The sequence below is a fragment of the Syngnathus typhle genome, linkage group LG5 (assembly GCF_033458585.1).
Source record: "Syngnathus typhle isolate RoL2023-S1 ecotype Sweden linkage group LG5, RoL_Styp_1.0, whole genome shotgun sequence".
Classification (NCBI taxonomy): domain Eukaryota; kingdom Metazoa; phylum Chordata; class Actinopteri; order Syngnathiformes; family Syngnathidae; genus Syngnathus; species Syngnathus typhle.
This window is the reverse complement of record NC_083742.1, coordinates 3260027-3284864: the sequence shown is the minus strand read 5'-3', so window position 1 is coordinate 3284864 and position 24838 is coordinate 3260027. Positions and strand designations below refer to the sequence as shown.

General features: G+C 45.0%; 1 protein-coding gene across 3 annotated transcripts in view; it reads left to right on the top strand.

Annotated features, from left to right (window-relative positions):
• The window catches only part of dpp7 (dipeptidyl-peptidase 7), a 97904-nt gene extending 73339 nt beyond the window's left edge, over positions 1–24565 (top strand). For all 3 annotated transcript variants that reach the window (XM_061277696.1, XM_061277694.1, XM_061277692.1), the window contains 4 exons: positions 4317–4473; positions 23810–23874; positions 23941–24011; positions 24092–24565. In XM_061277696.1, coding sequence (XP_061133680.1) covers positions 4317–4473; positions 23810–23874; positions 23941–24011; positions 24092–24203 — 405 coding nt within the window. In that variant the 3' untranslated portion in view covers positions 24204–24565. The remainder of the gene's footprint in view (positions 1–4316; positions 4474–23809; positions 23875–23940; positions 24012–24091) is intronic.
• The last annotated feature ends 273 nt before the right edge of the window (positions 24566–24838 follow it).

The window sequence follows — 24838 nt, the reverse complement described above, 5'->3', positions numbered from 1 at the left end:
ATTACTCTGTTTGCTGTGCCTGACCCTCATTCTCCTCTATACTAGACCCTTCCACATTTCTAGATTTTTTTTCTACCTACTCCCATTTCTCCTACCCACTCACAATTCCTGTTTTTTCTGGTTCATCTTCCCCATTCATTAACTCAAACTCTCTTCCATCTAGCTTTTGTCACATTTTAGTATAATTTTGTCTTGTCTTTAATTTTATTAGATTGCTTCAAATTCTTCAAATTCAATTTTTACAACAATCACCCTGTCTGACTTTTTTACTTTTTTCAGAATCACTCCTATGCCATTCCTCCGCTTAATTCAAAATATGATAACAGTTTAAACCCTCTTCAATGCTTCTAGTCTTGGTGCCATTCCATTGGGTCTCCTTCATTCTCACAAACTCCTTAAGCCCTTGTCAGAGAGTCAGTCAGCTTTATTGTCAATCTCTTCACATGTCAAGACACACAAAGAAACCGAAATTACGTTTTCTCTATCCCACGGTGACGAGACATATTACCCGATAGACATACAAGTAAACGACACAATATAAAAACAAGAAGGCACAAACCATAAATAATAAGAGTGATGAATAAATAATAAATAAACAGATAACACAATAAATAAGAGGAGCAAAACGGAGCCAGTGTGCATGCAGCAGACAGTAAGCATAGCGCAAAAGTACAGGACGCTACGCAGAAAGGGGAAGCGAGTTCAGGATCCTAACAGCCTGGAGTATGAAGCTTTTGTTGAGTCTGGTGGTGCGGGAGCGCAGGCACCTATACCTCTTCCCAGAGGGCAGAAGATCAAACAAAGAGTGAGGGGGGTGACTCACACCACTCACAATCGTGGTTGCCTTGCGGGTGAGATGGGAGATGTAAATGTCTTTCAAGGAGGGGAGTGAAGCACCAATAATCTTACCAGCCGTGTTCACTATGCACTGCAGGGCCTTCAAGTTGTAGTCAGTGCAGCCGCCACCCCAAACAGCCATACACCTGGAGAGGACGCTCTCAATGGTGCCACGGTAAAATGTAGTCATGACGGCCAGAGGAGCGCTCGCTCGCCTGAGTTTCCGCAGGAAATACAGGCGGCGTTGAGCCTTCTTCGCCAGTGATGCGGTGTTGGTGGACCAGGATAGATCCTCACTGATGTGCACCCCTAGGAACCTGGCGGTGCTCACTCTCTCCACCACAGCACCGTCGATGGTCAGCGGTAGGTGTTGGGCGTGACCCTTCCGGAAGTCAACAACAATCTCCTTGGTCTTGTCCACCTTCAGCAGGAGGTTGTTGTCCCTGCACCACGTGGTCAGAATCCAACCTCCAGCCTGTATTGAGTCTCGTCTCCCTTGGTGATGAGACCCACCAGAGTCGTGTCGTCCGCAAACTTCACTATGCGGTTGTCGCTGTGGGTTGCAGTGCAGTCATGCGTCAGGAGGGTGAAGAGTGGCGGACTGAGCACGCAGTCTTGGGGGGCCCCTGTGCTCAGCGTGATGCTGGCGGAGATTTTGTCGCCAACACGTACCACCTGTGGCCTCTGACAGAGGAAGTCCAGTAGCCAGTTGCAGAGGTAGGTACTGAGGCCCAGCTTGTCAAGTTTGCTGATGAGACGTTGTGGAACAATGGTGTTGAAGGCAGAACTGAAGTACACAAACAGCAATCTCACATACGGGTCCCTTCTGGTGGGTGAGGGCCGAGTGGAGGGCAGAGCAGATGGCATCCTCAGAGGACCGTTTGGCTCGGTACGCAAACTGGAAGGGGTCGATCGTGGGGGGGAAGAACGGAACGGATGTGCTCCATGACAAGCCGCTCAAAGCACTTCATGATGATGGGCGTAAGTGCCACGGGGCGGTAGTCATTGAAGCAGGACGGAGCAGGTTTCTTTGGCACAGGTACGATGATGGCAGCTTTGAAACACGACGGGACAACGGCCTGCTGCAGGGAAGTGTTAAAGATGTCCGTGAAGACATCCGTCAGCTCGCCAGCGCAGTCCTTCAGCGCTCGACTCGGGATATTGTCAGGGCCCGCCGCCTTACGGATGTTGGTAGCGGCAAGCGCCCTCCTCACGCTGTCGGCGGAGAGGCACAGGGGCAGCTCGTGTGAAGGGGGAGTGGTCTTCAGCGGGCAAGTGCTGTTCTGAGCGTCGAAGCGAGCAAAGAAGCGGTTAAGGTCATTGAGCAGACGGACGTCTCCTTCACAGCTCTGCGGCGCGGGCTTGTAGTCCGTGATGGTCTGAATGCCCTGCCAAAGACTCCGTGCGTCCCTGCTGTCCTTGAAGTGGGCGGTAATTTTGCAAGAGAATGCCCTCTTTGCTTCTTTGATGCAAACTTCCAGTTTATTTGGGGTCACTTCCGGTTTGATTTGGGGCACTTCCTCTTCGCTTCTTTGATGCCCCGGGACAGGCCGGCCCTCGCAGTCCTCAAGCCAGCCTCATCCCCCGCTCTAAAGGCTTTGTCCCTGGCCCTCAGCAGCCTGAAGACAGCCCCCGTCAGCCATGGCTTCCGGTTAGCCCGAGTGATGATGGATTTTGAGTGGGTCACATCATCAATGCACTTCCTGATGTAGAAGGAAACAGAGTCAGTATACTCAATGTCTGTCCGATCGTCGCAAGTGGCAGCCCTCCTAAACATGTCCCAGTCAGTAGAGCCAAAGCAGTCATGAAGCGCATCAGAGGCACCCTCAAGCCACACCCGTACCCGCTTTCGAACGGGTCTGGATGCTCTCACCATTTGTCTGTATGCGGGCAAAAGCATAACAGTGATATGGTCAGAAAGTCCAAGATGGGGAAGGGGGGCGGCTTTGAAAGTTCCTTTATGCAAAGAGTAGACCAGGTCCAGGAAGCTGTCGCCACGCGTAGGAAAATTAACATGCTGGTGAAGCCTCGAAAAACAGACTTCAGGTTAGCATGATTAAAATCCCCAGCGAAGATGGTGAAACCGTCAGGGTGCGCTGTCTGTTGTTCACTGACAGCCTGGTACAGTTCACTAAGACCCGCGATCCTGTCGCCTTCGATGTTGGAAGGCGGGATGTAAACCGCGACTAGCAGAATCGCGGTAAATTCCCTTGGCAGGTAAAAAGGACGGCACTTAATGATCACAAACTCCGCCAGTGGCGAGCAGTGCTTGCATACCACTACAGAGTCCCGGCACCACTCGTCACGGATGTAGACGCATATTCCACCTCCACGAGATTTTCCCCCTTGTACAATGGCCCGATCCGCCCGATAGCACGCTAGCCGCTCCAGATGAACGGCAGAGTCCGGAATGTTGCCGGTCAACCAAGTCTCAGTGAACACAAGCACACAGCAGTCACGCACTGTCCGGTTCGCAGATCGCAGCAAGTGAATGTAATCCATTTTGTTGTCCAGCGATCGAACATTCGCCAGAAGAATGGAAGGCACGGCCGGGCGAGCAGGGTTGGCCGCCAGCCTGGCCCGGACGCCCCCGCGTTTGCCCCTCTTCAGCCTCCTCGCACACCGCTTTCGACGGTTCCCAACCGGGGGAGGAATAGCAGACGAGCCCGGCGACGCTTCAGGACGTAGCAGTCCGAGCTCCTTTAATGTCCCCGCATCAAAGTCCAGAACTCGACAAAACTCTCTTTCGCCGATGTCAAGCAGAACCTGCCTGCCGTACTTGTAGCACGACTCAGTACGACAAGACGAACAAAACAAACTGCCGGACAAACACTCATTAGACGAACAAAACACCGTTCGGGCGGGACAGAGAGAGGTCGCTGCGTATGCACGCGCCGCCATCTTGTATCTTCAGAGTCAGCTTTATTATCAATTCCTTCATGCAAAGACACACAAAGAAATCGAAATTATGTTTCCTCCATCCCACGGTGACGAGACAGAGTACACGAGTAACATACAAGTAAACAACGGGGGAGAGAGTTCAGGACCCCAACAGTCATGCTTCTCCTCTGGTTTAGGTCAATCTTCTCTCTACTTTTGCCTGTGATGGTGCCCTGATTTTCATTTCTAATTCTTAGTTCAACACTCCTAAACCTCCTTTTCTTCTGTCTCCTAATCAGTTTTACCCCTCTTTCTTCATCATCAATCAACAGTAGCCCGATTTCTACCTGCACCCTGGGGCTCAACAGCACTCTTGATGGTTATTATCACGTGAGCTGCTGGATCAATTTGATATTGAAGTCAAGTTTGTAATTTGCTTATTTGGCTTATTACTTACTGGCACAACCCTCACCATTTCCCCAAACTGGCTTGTGATTCCTCAAGACTGGCCTCCATAATATTTCCTAGTGCTGTTAGAAAAAATGTATTTTTTAAGTGAATTCTTAAAGTACAGTTTGCTACATGTATCCGTGTTGCAGGCATGCACAGAAATAAACCTCTGCTATGAGAGCAACAACATCACAGACATGTTTCCAGCAATGACCTTCACTGAGGAAGAACGCCTGCGGTACTGCTCCAAACGCTGGGGTGTGATCCCGCGACCAGACTGGCTCAAAATCCAGTTCTGGGGTGATGGTGAGTACTGTACTGAAAGAATATACAATATTGTTATTTAGCAATCAGAAACATAATGCCAATGCTGCCCATCAGTTTTACGTTTAATTCAAGTATATTTGTACAGACTTAAATCACAAGCAGTCTCAAAGGGCTTTACATAGACAAACAATTGACAATTATTCTCAAAGCATCCACTGATCTTAAGCTCCCAAAAGGGCAAGGAAAAACTAAAAAAAAAACAACCAGGGGAAAAATGAGAAACCTTGAGAAGGGACCACAGATGGAAAGACCCTTTCAGGATCACCAGGCTGCAATGGATGCAGAGACGGCACATAAACGAATATGAATAATATGAAAATCAATGAAAAAGTGGATGTCCAAGTAAAAGCGAAGAGCTTTTGTGCCCTCGATTGTCCTGGCAGTCTTCGAGGAGGGTAATCCGCTGCAGTTCCCTCATCTTGAATTAGTCCACGAGAATCCAGATAGCCGCTGTCAGCTTGGGTGTCACCTAACCACCTCCCCAGGAGGGGTGGAGGGAGGGGGGTGGGGAGTGGGAGCAAAAACAAACTCCAACCGAATCGGCCACTACAGGTTAATTAAAGCCCATGTTATAGAAATGTGTCTTTAAACGTGTCTTAAATGTTTCTACTGAGGTAGCAGTTCTAAAATCCATTGGTAGGGCATTCCAAAGCTCTGGAGCCAAATAGAAAATCCCCTAGACCCTGCAAACATTTTCTTGGCCCTTGGTGTCACTAAAAGACCAGTGTTTTGCGAACAAAGGTTACGAGACGGAACATAAGGAACAACTCGGTCGACGAGATATGAAGGCGCTAAGCCATGCAATGATTTATAAGTTAATAGAAGAACCTTGAAGTCACATCTTAAATAGACCGGGAGCCAATGTAGGTTGGCTAATATAGGGGTAATGTGATAAAACTTTCTTGCCCGTGAGAGCGGCCTTGCAGCAGCATTTTGTACTAACTGTAGACTTTTGATGCTGGACACAGTACAAACAATGTAGACAAATTCAAAAAAGGTGTGGAGAGCAGGATGTTATTGCACAGTAATGACTCCGAGACTCTAAGAGTGGTGTGAGTTCATCAGAGCAACAGCCTGGGGGAAGAAGCTGTCTCTGTGTCTGCTGGTTTTGGCGTACCGAGCTCTATAACGCCGTCCGGAGGGGCTGCTGGTTTTGGCGTACCGAGCTCTATAACGCCGTCCGGAGGGGAGTAGTTCAAACAGACTGCAACCTGGGTTAGAAGGGTCTGTAGAGATGCTCCTTGCACGTTTCCTGGTCCTGGACAGGTACAAGTCTTGGATAGATTGGAGGTTGATTCCAATGATCTTTTCTGCAGTCCTGATTGTCCGTTGCAGTCTGTGCTTGTCTTGTTTGGAGGCCGATCCAAACCAGACAGTGATGGAAGTGCAGAGGACAGAATGGATGATGGCAGTGTAGAAGGTCTTCAGAAGCTCTCGTGGCAGGTTGAACTTCTTGAGCTGTCTCAGGAAGTACAGCCTCTGCTGGGCCTTCTTCCGGACAGAGTCTATGTGGCCGGTCCATTTCAGGTCCCGAGAGATTGTGGTTCCCAGGAACTTGAAGGTGTCTGTGGAGAGAATAGTATTACTGCGGATAGTGAGGGGTAAAAGTGGTGAAGGGTCTCGCCTGAAATCCACTGTCATCTCCACGGTCTTGAGCGGGTTCAGCTCCAGGTGGTTCTGGCTGCACCAATGGACCAGCCGCTCCACCTCCTGACTGTACGCAGTCTCATCATCGTCCTGGATCAGTCAGATGAGAGTGGTGTATACTTCAGGAGCTTCACAGGAGAGTCACCTGAGGAGAAATCGTTGCTGTAGAGAGAGAAGAGCAGTGGGGGGAGGACGCACCCCTGAGGGGCTCCAGTATTGGTGGTCCGGGTGTCAGATGTGATGCCCCCCAGCCTCACGCTGTCTCCTGTTGGTCAGGAAGCTGGTGATCCAATGACAGGTGGAGGCAGGCACTGCAAGCTGGATGAGCTTCTGTTGGAGGATGTCAGGAGCGATGGTGTTGAACGCCGAGCTGAAGTCCACGAACAGGATCCTGGCGTACGTTCCTGGGGTGTCCAGGTGGTGCAGGATGTAGTGCAGTCTCATGTTGACCGCATCATCCACCGTCCTGTTTGCCCGGTAGGCAAACTGGAGGGGGTCAAGCAGGGGGCCCGTGACATCCTTCAGGTGGTTCAGCACTAACCTCTCAAAAGATTTCATGACCACAGATATCAGTGCGACAGGTCTATAGTCATTCAAACCTGTGATGGCGGGCTTCTTGGCAACTGGAACAATGGTGGAGCCCTTGAAGCACGAGGGCACCTCACACAGCTCCAGAGAACGGTTGACGATCCGTGCAAAGGTGGGCGCCAGCTGCTCAGCGCAGACTTTCAAGCAGGAAGGTGACACGCCGTCTGGGCCCGGTGCCTTCCTGGTCTTTTGTCTCCGGAACATCTGGCGCACTTCCTCCTCGCAGATCTGGAGTGCGGGCGGGGCCTCTGCAAGAGAGAGAGTGGGTGACAACGTTGATAGAGGTGTGGACAGAGCAGTTGTGGGGAGAGGTGAGTATGTAGATTGTGCTGTAGGAAGTCCCGTTGTGTGGGAGGACCAATCAAACCTGCAGTAGAACCTGTTTAGCTGGTTAGCAAGCCTTGGGCTCTCCACAGTTCGTTTCTTGAAGCCCGTGATGCTCTGCAGACCTTTCCACACTGTTGAGGGATCAGGATTGACAGAGAGGTGTCTCTTCAGGTTCTCCCCGTAACACGTCCTGGCTTTCCTGACCTCTCGGTTCAGTGTGTTTCTGGTCTGCTTGAACAGGTCGCGGTCGCCGCTCCTGTAGGCCTCCTCCTTGACTTTGCACAGCCTCCTGAGGTTCAATGTAAACCAAGGTTTGTCGTTGTTGTACGTGCAGAAGGTCTCAGTCTGCACACACAGATCCTCACAAAAGCTGATGTATGATGTGACAGTGTCAGTGATTTCATGCAGGTCTGAAGTTGCAGCTTCGAAAACTCCCCAATCGATGCAGTCAAAGCAGGCTTGGAGGTCCTGCCTTGACTCCACTGCACTTCCTCACAGTCCTCACCACAGGCTTAGAAGTTTTTAGTTCCTGCATGAAGGCCGGGATCAGATGAACTAGACAGTGGTCCGAGAGTCCTAAAGCTGCATGAGCCACAGAGTGGTATGCATCCTTACTCACGGTGTAGCAGTGGTCCAGAGTCTGTGCCCCTCTGGTGGGACACGTTACGTGGTGTCTGTATCTGGGGAGTTCATGTGCAAGGTTCGCCCTGTTAAGATCACCCAGAACAATGATTAGTGAGTTTGGTAGAAGTTTCTCCATGTCTGTTACCTGGTCAGCCAGCATCTGCGTGGCTCCACTCGCATGTGCGTGTGGTGGAATGTAAACAGCCGCCATGACGATCGAGGAGAACTCCCGTGGTGAGTAGAACGGCCGGCAGTTTATGAAAAGTGTTTCTAGGAGAGGGCTGCAAAACTCTTTCAACACCGTGACATCAGTACACCAACGTTCATTAATGTAGAAACTAGAGATGCACCGATCCGACTTTTTCAGTTCCGATACCGATGCCGTGGCTTTGCGTATCGGTCGATACCCGATACCGATCCGATATTATGGTTGACTTGATTGATTGATTGATTGTATATTTATTGATCCCCAGGGGTTGGGAAATTCAGGCCCCAGCCGTATTCATACCACAAAGTGGGTATACAAAAGACACACAGATGGCATGAGCGCAACTCAATAGGCTCTCATAAGGCTGCCACACAACGGCGCCACAAAGAAAGGCAGAAAGTGCTCAAGATAAAAGCCATCAAAGCAAAACAAAGCTAAAAGACAAAGGAAAAAAAGTAACAGCGGCCAACCAGCACCCCTCAATACAAGAGAACACCCCAAAACACACAAAATAGCCTCCACGGGGTCCATAGACAGGTGTAGGGGCAGTCCAGTTCAAACTTAACAAGCTACATAACTCTACATGTGGAACAGAAAAGACCAAAGGCAATGGCATCAGGCAGACTACACAGTTCTTTGCTCTAAATTAGGGGTGTCCAAACTAACGGTCCAGTTTTTATTGGCCCGCAGCAAATTCTGAAAACATAATTGAATATGGCCCGCACAAGAAGCTTGAGCTCAGCTTCTCAGTTTCCACACTAGATGGAGCCCGCCACACAAAGCTTTTGAGGTCCCATTAACACCCCCCCCGGAAGAGAAGCGAACACGCAGCGTTTCACATCCGATTAGCCCCCCCCCATTCGGGAGAGAAGCGAACGCGCAGCCTTTGACGTCCCATTAGCAACCCGAAGAGAAGCGAACGCGCATGGTTTGACGTCCGCTTAGCAACCCGGGGAAGAGAAGCGAACGTTCGCTCCATGTTTGCATTTGTTTAGAAAACTCTCGTGGCGTGCGGCACACGTGCTGCTGGCGTATGACGTAGCCCGCGTCCCAATAGATTAAGGAAAGTATCGGCTCACAGATCGGCTGTATTTCCCGATACCCGATCCATCTATTTTGTTGATATCGGGACCGATATCCGATCCAGATATCGGATCGGTGCATCTCTAGTAGAAACAGAGACCGCCTCCCTTTGATTTTCCGGAGAGCTCCGCTCTGCGATCTGCGCGCGTTAGCCGAAACCCCGCTAACTCCACGGCGTGGTGGGGGGTTCGTTCGCTGAGCCACATTTCAACAAAGCACAGCGCGGCGGATCTGCTGAAGTCCGTGTTCCTTGAAGTGAGGAGCAGCAGTTCATCCATCTTGTTCGCCAGGGAGCGGACATTCGCCAGATGAATTGACGGTAGGGCAGAACGGAACCCTCTCTGCCTCAGCTTTACGAGGGCTCCGGCTCGTTTTCCGCGCCGCCGCTGTCGCGCTAGCTTGTATAGCACCGCTGCTCTGGCTAGAATCTCCGACAAACCGTCTGAATCAGAGAGAACAGGAGAGAAAATACCATAAGAAGACTGTACGATGTTTAATAGCGCTTCTCTGGTAAAAGTGATCCGGGATGGACAGCAGAGGACACAGAAAACACGCAAAATAAGACAAAGAAACAGAGCGACTCACTGTGGCTGCCATGCGCGGCGCCATCATATGAGTTACAGTATTGCTCTGAGTGATAGTACTGTTATCTGTAGTTATAGTGGTTTGCTTAAATAAGTGTTGATAACGAGCTGGAACAGTTATTAACATCTCAGTCTTATCTGGGTTAAGATGAAGGACGTTGAGAAACGTCCATTGCTTGATCTCCGTAAGGCACGCCTCAAGATTACAACAGTCCCGCGGATCTGTGATTGATAATGGCATATAAAATTGGGTGTCATCCGCGTAACATTGAAAACTAATACAGTGGAGCCTCGGTTTTCGACCACAATCCGTTCCAGAAGGCTGTTCGAGAAGTGAATCATTCGAATTCCGAATCATGTTTTCCAATTACAAATAATGGAAAAAAATGTAATCTGTTCCAAGCAAAAAAAAAACAACCCCTTTTTAAAGCATTTTTTCATTTGCGCATTTTTGTCCGATACCGCAACAGCAGCGCACCGCTAAACGCGCAACCGTAGGGCGTCGCCGACCGTGCAACTGTACCGCACTGGTTGCATTATTGTGACACAGCCGTCGCTAAAATTTAGAAAATATTTTTAAAGTCCTAATGGACGTTCCAAAATGTAAGTAGACCGCAGCACGCCGGGCGCTCACTGTCGCATTGATTTAGGAGCGTCTTTGTGTTTTAGGGTGGCTTTTCTGCTCCCACTTGCTTCCTTTGGAGGCATGATTAGAGTTGATGCAATCCTCAGAGTAACAAGAATGTAATAACGAACGGAGTTAGTTGGTATGCGGGTCCTCTCGGCTCATCTCGCGAAGTTCGACAACCGAATTTCGTCCGACATCCGAAGCAAAAAAATCTCGAATTTTTTGTTTGAGTACCGATTTGTTCAAGAACCGGGACGTTCGAAAACCGAGGCTCCACTTTATTATATTTACGTATTATGTCCCCAAGTGGAATCATATAAATATGAAATGGATTCGGTCCGAGTATCTATCCCTATGGGACACCACACTTAACATTATAGAGCTCAGAGGACGTATTGCCATGGACCACTCGGTGAGTCCTGTCTGATACATGGGAATAGAACCAGCCTAGAGCTGACCCTGAAATACCAACACAACAAGTCTACAGTGTCGAAGGCAGCACTAAGATCGAGTAGAAACAATACTGATGAAATGTTTAGCTGCATGTTTAGCCATTTTTACTCCTTGATTGATTGAAATATTTGTTGACAACCATGTATGAAAAACATACATCTACATAATTTTTCATTTTGACTTTAATGTTTTAATTTTTGAAATCTGACCCAAATGACACTTTGAGCTATTATCCATGGTACAGTATTTTCTGCACTATTAGGCGCACTTTATTATAAAGCGCACCTTCATTGAGTTTTTTATTTGAGAAATTATTTCATATATAGGGTGCACCAGATTAAAAGGTAGATTGAATAGAAGCTACTGCATAAAACTGGGATTGACTAGGGTTGCGTTCTGCATCCACTCAATGGAGCTGTGCTAAAGGGAATGTCAACCCAGTCAATGAGGTAAAAAAAGTCCAACTCTCATTCTGTATCAAAGTGATACGGTTTGGCTGCTTATTTGGTCCAGCAACCCCACACATTTTTGATGGTCATAAACTGTCTTTAGTTTAAAAGAAAAAAGCGAGTGCATGCGTTGATGAGTAATCCGTTGATTAGCTTTGGTGCCAAGCTTGTGTATGCGCAGCCAAACTTGCTGCGGTGAGGGGATGCGATTCACAGTGATTGCCTCCCGACAGGCTTCTCACTGCAACACGGGCTCACACCAAGTTTCACGGCAACAAGGAGAGCTGGAATGACTGCAGAGAAGGACGACGAGGCAAGCTGACGAGCTGGTCAATCAAAGCAGAAGGGCATAGAAAGTTTTTAAAGCTATTTAAAAAGTGTTTAAAAAGGTACAATAAGGGTGACATTACCACAGACAAGACTTAAATACAAGACTGGTAACAAGAGGCATGTGAGAATGATTACACTAATCATGGGCACACAAGAGCCTATTCCTGCTGTCATCGGGCAGTAGGCAGGGGGGCACGCTGAACCGGTTGCCAGCCAATCGCAGGGCACACAGACCCATCCGCGCTCATACCTTGGGCAATTTAGAATGCTCAATCGGCCTATCAAGCATGTTTTGGGGATGTGGAGGGAACTAGAGTGCCCGGAGAAAACCCACGCGGGCTCGGGGAGAACATGCAAACTCCACACAGGGCAGGTCGGCGGTGGAATTGAACCTGCACCCTCCTAACTGTGCGGCGGACGTGCCAATCAGTGCGCCACCGAGCCGCCATTGTATTAATATATATATATAAAAAATTCCCCTCTCACCCTCCGCGGGTGGTCTCCCACTCCAAGCTCGGGTCCTCTACCAGAGGCCTGGGAGCTTGAGGGTTCTGCGCAGTATTTTGGCTGTTCCTAGCACTGCACTCTTCTGGACTGAGATGTCTGATGTTGTTCCTGGAATCTGCTGTAGCCACTCCTCCAGTTTGGGGGTCACTGCCCTCAAATGAGATGCCGGCTCAGACGTCGCCCGGTCAAACAAGGTCTGCGTCAGGCGTTGGGGAACCAGAACGCCTAGATGAGAAGTGGGCTACTGGAACAAGGCGGAAATGGGCGAGATGTGAGAACCTAACACTGTTGGAGTGCTACTACTCCAGTAAACCAAGTCAGAGGGGGTACATGAAGAGAATGTGGGAGCAATGGAAGGAATATATATATATATATAACACACCTCGCTGCCAATCCTGATCCCTCAACAGTGTGGAAAGGCCTGCAGAGCATCACGGGGCTTCTAGGATTTTTGAGTTTTCTTAAACTGTAAGCCATACTCAGCAATATTAAAAAATAAAAGGCTTGCAATATTTCAGTTGATTTGTAATGAATCCAGAATGTATGACAATTTTTGTTTTTTTAATTGCATTACAGAAAATAAAGAACTTTATCACAATATTCAAATTTTCTGAGACAGTACTGTAGTTTGCCTGCTCCAAAGGTTGCAGTCTGTTTGAACTACTCCCCTACGGACGGCGTTATAGAGCTCGGTACGCCAAAACCAGCAGACACAGAGACAGCTTCTTCCCCCAGGCTGTTGCTCTGATGAACTCACACCACTCATAGAGTCTCAGGGACATTACTTTGCAATAACATCCTGCTCTTCACACCTTTTTGAATTTGTCTACACTGTTTTTGCCATTATTCACATGTCCTGAATGTTGTTAGTCACCTAAATGTTGAACAGAGGGTGTGTTTTTACCGAAGTCAAATTCCTTGTTTGGCACGCTCAAACATGGCGAATAAAAAACTCTTGAATCTCTTGAATCTTGAATTGCATTTCCCGTTCACCAACGAACGAATCTATGAGTGAACGAATCGGTGAGTGAGTGATTCGCATTTCCAGTTCATCGTGAGAACGGATCAGTGAGGGAACGAATCCTGGCTTTCCCATTCGCTAACGAGTCAATGAGTGAACTGCCTTCCTGTGCATCAACGGATCAGTAAGTGGACGTGTTGCGTCTCCTGGCGTGAACTATGTAAACCAGAATGTAGATTTACTTATAGTAGGTTTTAAATAACATGTACCGTTTTTTCCCATGTATAATGCGCCCCCATGTATAATACGCACCCTAAAAATGGCATGTTGATGCTGGAAAAAAGCCTGTACCCATGTATAATACGCACCCAAATTGTGACTCCTACTTAAGTCCGTGGACGTAAAATTATTTCAGAAAAAAGATCATCTTTGGGAACAACCAGATGTTATTCTGACGGTCAGTATCACTGCGCATGCGCTAGCATACTCAATAGCGAAGAAATGTTTCGGATTTGTGTAGGGTACATTGTGACTGCAAACGAGCAGGTGATCTAGCAAGCGTCTGATACGAGAGCATTGTGTTCTTATGGAGCGTGTTTGAAGTGAACAGCAGAGAAGAAAGCGCATCTGTAATGGCGGCCTCCGTATTATATCCGGATTTAAAAAAAAAAAAAAAAAAAAATTTTTTTGTACCCATGTATAATGCGCACCCCAAATTTTAGGACAATAAATTTGTTAAATTTTGCGCATTATACATGGAAAAAAACGGTATGCATATATACGTATGCCTAAATATTGTTATCCAATATATCGACTGCAGTTTCACATTAGATTGCTGGTTTGAGATGTACTTTATTATTATTATTATAATAAACATTTAAGTTATAAACTGTCTGGTGTTTTATTCCTTGTTTTTATATTCGCCAATCAAAACATAGAAATCAGACATTTGGTTAACTGCTTTATATGACAATATGTATATGTGTTTTACGTTGTTATATGAGTTGGTGTCCCCAAAATGAACAAATGTCGGCATAACGTTTTTTTTTTTTTAACCTTTTATTCAAACACAAACACATTCGATATACGTATAATAACACCAACTACAAGCCAACAAAAACAAAATTAAAACATCAATGTCGGCATTAAGTGTGTCGGCTGGCAATGGCATAGCGGCAACGCTGTCTGTCACTCACTCGTGAATCTTCGCGAACGACCAATCAGCAGCGCCAGCGAGCGATAGATGTAGGAGGGACTTGCCGAGTCAGTGACGTAATTTCCCGTTCATGAACGAGTCAGCGACGCAATTTCCCGTTCACGACCGGGTGAGAGACTGTTGCCAACGGTGTAAGTGTTAGAAATGTGTTAATTACCCGAGCCAATTATTATTATATATAATAATTTAGGGGGGGGGGGGCTAGTTGTATTGTTTGATGTGTACGGGCTGTTTCCACTGGATGTAAAACAAAAACAAAAAAAACGTATCTGTGTGTGTGTGTGTGGGGGGGGGGGGGGGGGTATTCATTGAACGATTCGTTTGAACGAATCTTTTGAGTGAACTGATTCTAAAGATTCAGTTCACCTAAAAGAACTGGACTGCATATCACTACCTTAAATGTGGCAAAAAAATGCAATGAAGAAAAAAACAGTGATGCCAAAAGATTATTTTCAGGGCTGTGGACTCGGTCGGATTTTTGCACCGAATCCGGCCTCTTGACCACGAGTCCGAGTCCGGCTGTCCATTTTCCCTGTTAATTCATGTGACTGCTTAGTCTTTATTCGAGGCTAATTTAGATCAAAATCTAAATAATTACAACAGTTTTGTGATGGCTTTGTCTTTATTAAATATATAAACAAATACAATAAACAGATACTTTCAAGTTTTAATCATTAATTACACCATTATAGCTCAGACATTTATCTAAACACAAATAATTAGTGACGACCCCACAACTATCGAAACACATCAATGATATAAACTGGGTGACAGACAATGTAAACATTAGCCTAAGTGCAACTCAAGGTGGCCGCATTGATCGTTACGCTCCGTTTACCCCCCAAATCTAGAGGCAAAACATTGTTCTCTTGCTGCTCCCGGGTTCTTCCATCTTGGCTGCGCGCGGGGCATTGTGGGTCTTGTACGTGCACGCACGCAGGCAACTAAATTTGTCTTCATAACAAGCAAGCAGGGCTGTGGACAGTATTCCTACGCGCATTCTCAGCAGCATGATGAAAATAAAATTGAACGTATTTTTTTTATTGTCGGACTCGGCGGACTCGGTCAAATTCAGCACGAGTCGGAGTCCGGCAAAAATGACCAAGTCCGACGAGTCCGGGTCCCAGAGTCCGAGCCCACAGCCCTGGTCGCTCCGGAGTACAAGTCGCATCAGCCATAAAATACCCAAAAAACTGAAAAAAAACCCCATATATAAGTCGCTCCGGAGTACAAGTCTCATTTTGGGGGGCAATTTATTCTACAAAATCCAACACCAAGAACAGTCATGAACGAGCAACAACAGGCTAAACGATAGGTATGCTAACGTGACATAAACACAAACGAAGAGCTGAGAACGGCCCTGACGTAACATTCAGAGTTATTCAAAAAACTATTACATAAATAACACGTTAATAAAACCATCTGTGTCACTCCAATTCATTAAATCCATCGATCGTCCTTTGTCAACAATGCGTGCGCGACGCTGACGGCGCTTGCGCTTCAAAATATTCCACAGGCCCATATAACGATAAATAAATTATTAGGGGTGTAACGATTCATCGATACACATCGATTAATCGATATAATGCTCTACGATTTGTTGGCATCAATGCTAAACGTAAACATTGATCTATATCGCCCGTTTTTGACCTCGGACATTAGACGCGACTTTATTTTGAAATCCAGTTCATTGTTGCCTGGTTCCTCTTTCCGGGAGCAGTGCGCGGCGTGTTGTGTTGTGAGCAGAGCAGGCACGTGAAAGGGGAGCCGACAACTACACGGATCCTGGGCTGGTGCTATGGCTAGTGTCCAGGAAGACGAGAAAATTCGCTCCCATTTGGGCTTCAAGTCATTCGTTTGGAAGCACTTTGTAATTCCCTAAATAAAGAGTTTGCAGTACCTTGTTGATTTTGCGTATGAATTGTTATAAATCAGGATATTGTTCTATATCGATCGTAGAGCGTGATGTATCGTGAATGAATCGCAGCAGGCTTTAAGATATCGGCAAATATCGTATCGTGTTTCTTTGTATCGATATGATATCGTATCGTGGCAAAACCCGCGATTTACACCACTATGAACTATATATCAAATAACTATTATATAAGCAATAATGTTATCAAACCATCTGTGTCACTCCAAATCATTAAATCCACCGATCGTCCTTTGTCAACAATGGGTGCGCGCAGCTGACGGCACTTGCACTTCAAAATATTCCACAGGCCCGTATAACGATATATAAATTAGATATCAAGTAACTATTATATAAGCAATAGTATTATTAAACCATCTGTGCACTCTAAATCATTAAATCCATCGATCAAATTCTTTGTCCTTTGTCAACAACGCCGCGCGTGAGCCCTGACGTCAGCTTCGTCGTTATTCCACAGATCTCGTATATAACTATATTGTAGCCTTAACAAAGTACAAGGAAAGACGTAGGTTTGGTAAACGGCTCTTTATTTAACTAGACAAACTTCCAGGCACGGAACTCCATAGAATAGGACCGGGTGTGCATAAAAGCCATGACCGAGCCCCATCTACCGTCGCCGGACAGCCACCCGGCCGAGCGCGGGCCCTCGACTTCCATCCACGGAGGTGAAAGAGAGCTTCGTAGAGTCGGACCGGGCGTGCGTAAGAGCAATGTCCGAGCCCCATCCACCGTCCCTGGACAGCCACCCGGCCAAGCGCCGGCCCCCGACTTCAACCCACGGAGGTGAAAGAGAGCTCCTTAGAGTAGGACCGGGCGTGTGTAAAAGCCATACCGTTTTTTTTTTCGTGTATATTGCGCCCCCATGTATAATACGCACCCTAAAAATAGCATGTTGATGCTGGAAAAAAGCCTGTACCCATGTATAATACGCACTCAAATGTATATATATATATTCTTTTTTTATTATTTTTTTTCATTTATTTTTTTTAAGTCCCAATGATCGTCACACACGCAGGGAGGCAATGGGTCCCATTTTTATAGTCTTTGGTATGTTCTTAACTAAGCTGGATGTAATTTTTTTTGTTGGCGTTGATTTCTCCGACTGCCCGTAAAGGCACCACCGCGATCAATCCGGACATGTGAAAAAGGCGTGCGGACGTGAAAAAGGCGGCTTTGTATGGGAGAGACGTTGAAGAGGAATAAAAACACCCTTGGAAACCAAAACTTGGCCCTCGTCGTGACTCTGAGCCGCAACAAATGTTTCGGATTTGTGTAGGGTACATTGTGACAGCAAACGAGCAGGTGATCGAGCAAGCGTCTGATACGAGAGCATTGCGGTCGTATGGAGCGTGTTTGAAGTGAACAGCAGAGACGAAAGGAACAAGGCAAAGTGTTGTGAAATAAAATATTACCTGTAATACGCATTTTGTTATTTGCTGATTGTATTAAACTATCACATTCATTGTCAGTCAAGAAGAGAAGAGGACTATTCGCATCGGATCTATAGTGCGCATGCAGTCCGTATGACGTCCAGTCCGCGATGGAGATTAAAAAACAAACAATAGTTGACAATAACACAGGTTTCTGTTCCTGTCTTTGGTAATGTCACCCTGTCTTTTTGTTCCACGTCTTTGTCGGTCAGTCCTGTTGTTTGTTTTGTTGTACCATGATTTTCTTAATAAAAAAAAAGAAAAAATTTTTTAAAAAAATTAAAAAATTGTACCCATGTATAATGCGCACCCCAGATTTTAGGACAATAAATTACCGTTTTTTTCCGTGTATAGTGCGCAATATTTAACTAATTTATTGTCCTAAAATCTGGGGTGCGTATTATACATGGGTACAAAAAAAATTTTAAATTTTTTTTTTTAAATTTTTTTTTTTTTTTTTAAAGAAAGTCATGGTACAACAAAACCAACAACAGGACTGACCGACAAAGTCGTGGAACAAAAAGACAGGGTGACATTACCAAAGACAGGAACAGAATGACAGTAACACATGCAATGATCCAACGGTGAGCGAGGGGCAGACAGGACTTAAATACAAAACACGTTACATCGATTGAGGTGACACAGGAAGAGAGGGGCGACGCGAACAGAAACTATGGCAACCTAGACACATAGCAAAACTGGGGACGAGACATGACAAATCTCCCCCGAAATAAAACTCACCTTTCTTCTTGTTTGTTGTCAATCGCGCATCGCATTCAGCCATCCTGCCCAACACACTTAGTAAAATTCATAATTGACGACACATCGTTTGATGCAATGGTGCAATCCTCGATGGTGTGTTATTGTCAAATATTGTTTGTTTTTTAATCTCCATCGCGGACCGGACGTCATACGGAGGCCGCCATTACAGATGCGCAGAACGGTTGCGCAAGACACGTCAGCTATATAAAGAGCGAGAGTTCAGTTCTCCACCTATTAGTTTCAATTCACAGTTTAATTAGCAGTTTCAATCAGCAAATAACAAAATGCGTATTACAGGTAATATTTTATTTCACAACACTTTGCCTTGTTCCTTTGGTCTCTGCTGTTCATCCTAAAACACAAAGGCGCTCTTTAAGCAATGCGACAGTGAGCGCCCGGCGCGCTGCGGTTGCGCGACCGCACCAAATTAAGCTCCGTGCGCAGTGCGCACTGAGGTCCACTTAAATTTTAGAAAGTACATCAGGACTTTAAAAATAACTCTCCACCTATTAGTTTCAATTCACAGTTTAATTATCAGTTTCAATCAGCAAATAACAAAATGCGTATTACAGGTAATATTTTATTTCACAACACTTTGCCTTGTTCCTTTCGTCTCTGCTGTTCACTTCAAACACCCTCCATACGACCGCAATGCTCTTGTATCAGACGCTCGCTCGATCACCTGCTAGTTTGCTGTCTGTCACAATGTACCCTACACAAATCCGAAACATTTGTTGCGGCTCCGAGTCACGACGAGGGGCAAGTTTTGGTTTCCAAGGGTGTTTTTATTCCTCTTCAACGTCTCTCCCATACAGAGCCGCCTCTTTCCCGTGCGCGGACGGAGCGCGGTGGTGCGTTTAGGGGCAGTCGGACAAATCAACGCCAACAAAAAAAATGACATCCAGCCTAGTTATGACCATACCAAAGACTATAAAAATGGGACCCATTGCCTCCCTGCGTGTGTGACGATCTTTGGGACTTAAAAAAAAAAAAAAAGAAAATTAAAAAAAATTTTTTTAAAAAAAATCATAAAAATTGGGTGCGTATTATACATGGGTACAAGCTTTTTTCCAGCATCAGCATGCCATTTTTAGGGTGCGTACTATACATGGGGGCGCACTATACACGGAAAAAAACGGTAGTTAAATTTCGCGCATTATACACGGAAAAAAACTGTAATAGTTTTTCAAACCTTCTGTGTCACTCCAAATCCTCAAATCATTCAAACATTTCGTCCTCCGCGTCACTTAGAAACAAAGCCGCTAATGATGCCGGTAGTACGTGCGGTCCTTCGTCATCTTCGTCATCCCGTGATCAATCTTGGTCCTTTATGTAAACACTCCCCGTCGCGCTGCTGACATCACTTGAAATTCAAATTACAGTAATCCCTTGCTACATCGCGGTTCGTTTATCGCGGTTTCACTTTTTTGAGGGGGAGAATTTTTTGAAAAAAAACATATATAAGTCGCTCCTTATTATAAATCGCCCCCCCACACACAAACTATGAAAAAAAACGCGACTTATAGTCCGAAAATTACGGTACCGTATTTTCCGCACTATTAGGCGCACTTAAAAACTTAAAATTTACTCAAAAAAACACAGTGCGCCTTATAATGCAGAGCGCCTTATATATGGATCAATTGATGAATTTGTTGATCCATACTGGTTGTACACAGCGTTCTGCCAAAATGTTTCAGTACGTTTTAGTATGACTAGTAAATTACAAGGTCGCATCGCTTCCCAGCATTACGGCAACTGTGGTCAGGTGGCGTCACTGAATAGCTGTTGTACCATTTCAAAATAGCCTGGTCCGTTAATGTTTTTGAGTACGTTTACGGATCAATATCCAACGGAATCATAAATAAGCAGCACCAATGTGTTAAATCAGTTTTTTTCCATGTATAATGCGCCCCCATGTATAATACGCACCCTAAAAATGGTATGTCGATGCTGGAAAAAAGCCTGTACCCATGTATAATACGCACCCAAATTTTGACTTTTTTTTTTTTTTAAAGTCCCAATTATCATCACACGCATCTGGGTGTGGTGAAATTTGTCCTCTGCATTTGACCCATCCCCATATGATTTTGATCCATCCCCTGAGGGAGAGGGGAGCAGTGAGCAGCAGCGGCGCCGCGCTCGGGAATCATTTGGTGATCTAACCCCCCAATCCCAACCCTTAATGCTGAGTGCCAAGCAGGGAGGCAATGGGTCCCATTTTTATACTCTTTGGTATGACCCGGCCGAGTTACTTAAGTCCGTAAACGTAAAATTATTTCAGAAAAAAGATCATCTTTGGGAACAACCGGATGTTATTGTTAGGGTGGTGCTCACTCTAACTTATTTTGCAAGAACCACACTGGAGACAAGTTAGAGATGCACCGATCCGATATCTGGATCGGATATCGGCCCCGATATCAACAAAATTGATGGATCGGGTATCGGAAAATGCAGCCGATCTGTGAGCCGATCCTTTCCTTAATCTATTGGGACGCGGGCTACGCCATACGTCAGCAGCACGTGTGCCGCGGGACACGGGCTACGTCATACGTCAGCAGCACCTGTGCTGCATGCCACGAGAGTTTTCCAAACAAATGTAAACATGGAGCGAACCAAAGAGTCAGCTGTGTGGAGGTACTTTAAATGGAACACGCCAACTAGCTCGACGGCAGTTTGTAATGTCTGCAAAGCTAATGTTGCCAGGGGTGGTGGTAGTACTGCCAGTTATAGTACTACCAATTTAATTAAGCATCTCGAGAAACACCACGCAACGGAGCACCAGGAGTTCCAGCAGTTGAACAGATCAAAGGGAGCCGGAGGTGGACCTACACAGCAGTTAACGTTAGCAGATGCACTGCAAAGACGGGAGAAATTCCCAGGCAATAGCGCAAAACCTATGACACCCTTTCTATATTTGCCCAGTGCAGTTTCAGCTGCAACATTTGCATTTTTTTTAAGAAGTTTGTATCCTAATTTACTTGAATTTAAATGCTTATACACTTTATTGCTGCTGTTGCACAATTTTTGTTACAAATAAATAGTTCATTGCATTAATCTGCTTTATCTTGTTACATTTTGTCTTAGGAAAGAACTGTGTAGTCATGCCTGATGCCATTGCGTTTAGTCTTTTCTGTTCCACATGTAGAGGTATGTGACTTGTTAAGTCAACCATAATATCGGATCGGTATCGGGTATCGACCGATACGCAAAGCCACGGCATCGGTATCGGTATCGAAACTGAAAAAGTCGGATCGGTGCATCGGTGAGACAAGTTAGTCGTTTTAGACACCTGCAGGAGGAGAGTTCACTCGTCGCTGTGCTTACAGCGATGGTCGAATGAAGTCTGACTCAGGCCTCGTCAGGTGCTTATTTATTGAGAAAAAACAGAGTAGGGTTGAAAGTGGGGGTGTGGGAACACACAGGATAGGGTGAGGTCCCCTGCTGATCAAAGCATAGCAGGGGGCCTTTTACGACTTTCTGTAAACAAAGCAACTTTGATTGCTTCCTCTGCGTCTAGTCAATCAGTTGAAAAGATCTTAGCACTTTGGTCAACTACTTTTGTCTAGACAGGACAAGCTAGTTAAATTATTACAGGTTACATTCCAACATAATCATACGATGAAGATATTCTGCAAACCCTAACAGTTATTCTGCCGGTAAGTATCACTGTGCATGCAGTAGCAAACTCGATAGCGAAGAAATATGTGAGACTCTCAACGGGATCGCCAATATTTGAGTGATGTTCCAGTTATTTATCACAATTAGTTTACCAAGTCTGTGTTTTGAGTTCCTCCAATAAACCCTGGTCCAAGCTGCACTTGGTCGCCCCGCTCCTTTCCACACTCCATCTGTGACAAGATTTTCTTCAAACAAAATAAAATAAAAATTGTACCCATGTATAATGCGCACCCCAGATTTTAGGACAATAAATTTGTTAAATTTTGCGCATTATACAGGGAAAAAAACGGTATATTGTTTACAGGGGGCTGCCACGACACTTTGCTGAGGCTCATGGGAGTCTGCGAGCTGAGACTCATGGGAGTTTGCGGTTGGCTAATGCTATAATGATAGCTGCTATACGCACGAGGCTATTTCAGTTCAAAATAGGCTGCTCTGTTAATGTATCGAGTACATTTACAGATTGATATGGAAGCGAAACATAAGTAAGCAGTACCAATGTGTTAGATCGAACTTTAGTCAGTTCCGATCATTTTATAGGAGGTAGTTTGAGAAACGCAATTGTTGAGGGCTCATTGGTTATTGGCTAGTGGCTCCAAGATGGCGGCGCACGCAGTTGCAGCGGCTCAGTTCCCTCCCGATCTACGCATTGTTTGACAATAAAGATCTATTCATACCACAACCCCAGTCAACCTTAGTTGGTTGCAGTATAGCTTCTATTTTTTGCGCCTTTTAATCTGGTGCGCCCTATATATGAAATAATTTCTAAAATAAAACATTAAATGAGGGTGCGCCATATAATCCAGTGTGCCTTTTGGTGCGAAAAATACGGTAAATAAAATATAAAGTTGACTCAATACAACAATTCGAAATTGAGGGATCTCATTCATTAGTTGCACCTCTGCTTCACACAACCTGTTGCCACTCCAAATGTTTCTTTGAATTTGATCTGTTTTTTCTTTTTCCAGTAGTAAACACTTTGTTTACTAGGTACTGTACAACCAACCCTACTATTATACTGTATTTCCAGCTTGAAGATAGCAACATCTCTTTAGACGTCAACGCGCTGAGAACGTGACTTGGCTCAATAACAAATAAAAGTGACTTGCTTGGATGAGGGACTCCCCCCAGACAACTGGTTGGAGAGGACTGTACAAAATTATTTAATGGTCCAAAATGAAAAGTTGTTTGTTGTATGCAAAGATGTAAAAAGATGCGTTTTACCCTTTTATTTTATTTTATGTTTTTTAGACACAAATCATTTTATAAAACTTGCACCACAGCTAAGCTCATGCTAGCCTCAAAATGCACTCTGGTGAATAATGTTCCCTCCTACTACCATTATGTGAAACACAATGCTTAATTATGATTACATATGCGTGGCCAGGCATTACCAACGACTATGGGCTGACAGGCAGAGTCAATCTCAAGTGAATCACTGTTTGATGGATTTGGAATGGATATGGCCCAGACTTTTAGAGAACTACTAAGATTCTAATTTTACTTTTACTAAATTTATGTTCTCTATTTCCTTTCAACTCATATTTAAAATTGAGTTTTCAAGGATACAAGGAATTTTCCTTTCCTCCAAAAAGAATTCAAATACCCACGGATGTTTTTTGTCATACAACATACATTCCCTCATGACATGGCATGAAATACAATGCCTGTGCTCTCAGGTTAGCCCAGCAAATCATAATACTTGCAAAATATGACGAGAGATAAGGGTATGCTTAAAAATGAAAATCCTAGTTACTTAGATTTCACATGATATTCACAAGGTCATTTTGTACTTGACAAAAACAATGTGTCTTTGTGTCTATATATGTGACAGATGATTACAATTTTACTATAGTTTACACATAGAAGACATGGATGTATTTGTGATCTTGTCTGCTTTTGTTCAGCTCTTGCCAGAGCAAGCAACATAATTTTCTCCAATGGTGACCTGGACCCATGGGCAAATGGAGGGGTAAGGGATTTAACATATATGTTAGACTTGAGTGCAATGTAAAACTAAAGCTTTATTTTCTTTAAGGTGCGAAAGTCTTTGAGTCCATCATTGATAGCTATCAACATTGCTGGGGGAGCCCATCATCTTGATTTAAGGTATAGCAAACTGCTTCTTTAGCAAAGTCATACCCCCTGCGCGCTTGAAATCTTAACATCATTGTTTTTTTAAATCATAGAGGGTCCAATGTAGCTGATCCAGCATCAGTTATTGAAGCCAGGAAGGCTGAAGCAGACCTCATCTCACAGTGGGTGGAGTTAGAGAGGACCAGAATACAACAATTGCTTTGATGTTTAGACGTGTTTTTTACTTCAACTTAGATTTTCAACATTTCTTTAATGAAAATGAGAATGAAAGAAACAAAGTCTGCATGTCACTGTCGAGTAAAAATCTTTGTGCAAATGTGTTCTCTTTAATATAGTCTGTTAATTTTTTTTAATCAATCTAAAATAATGATAAGGTCTTGTCTTTTACAACACCATGTGTTTTTAACATTTAACTAAAATATTTGTAGTCTGTCTGGCTTTACTTCTGATTTTAGATGGTCATTAAAACGTATTTCCCTACCACATCTACAAATAAGACATTAAGGCTGATGGTATTTTGAAATACAGTGAAGGATGAATTAAATAAATGCAAGATTGCAAATACAGCCAAGGTGTGGACAATGAAAATTTGATTTGTTGAAATCATGGATTCATACTGTTACTCCTGATGTTCTTGCTATTTCAGAATCATGGCTTAGAAAAAGTACTGTCAATTCTGTAATTTCTATACCAGGTTACATTGTTTTCCGTCAGGACAGAGCCCCCAAAGGGGCTATATAATCAAGTCTATATTAAAGACCATCTGCAATGTACTGTTTCCCTATCAAGGTCTGTCCCTAAGCAATTGAAATTATTCATGGTAAAGATAAAACTGTCTA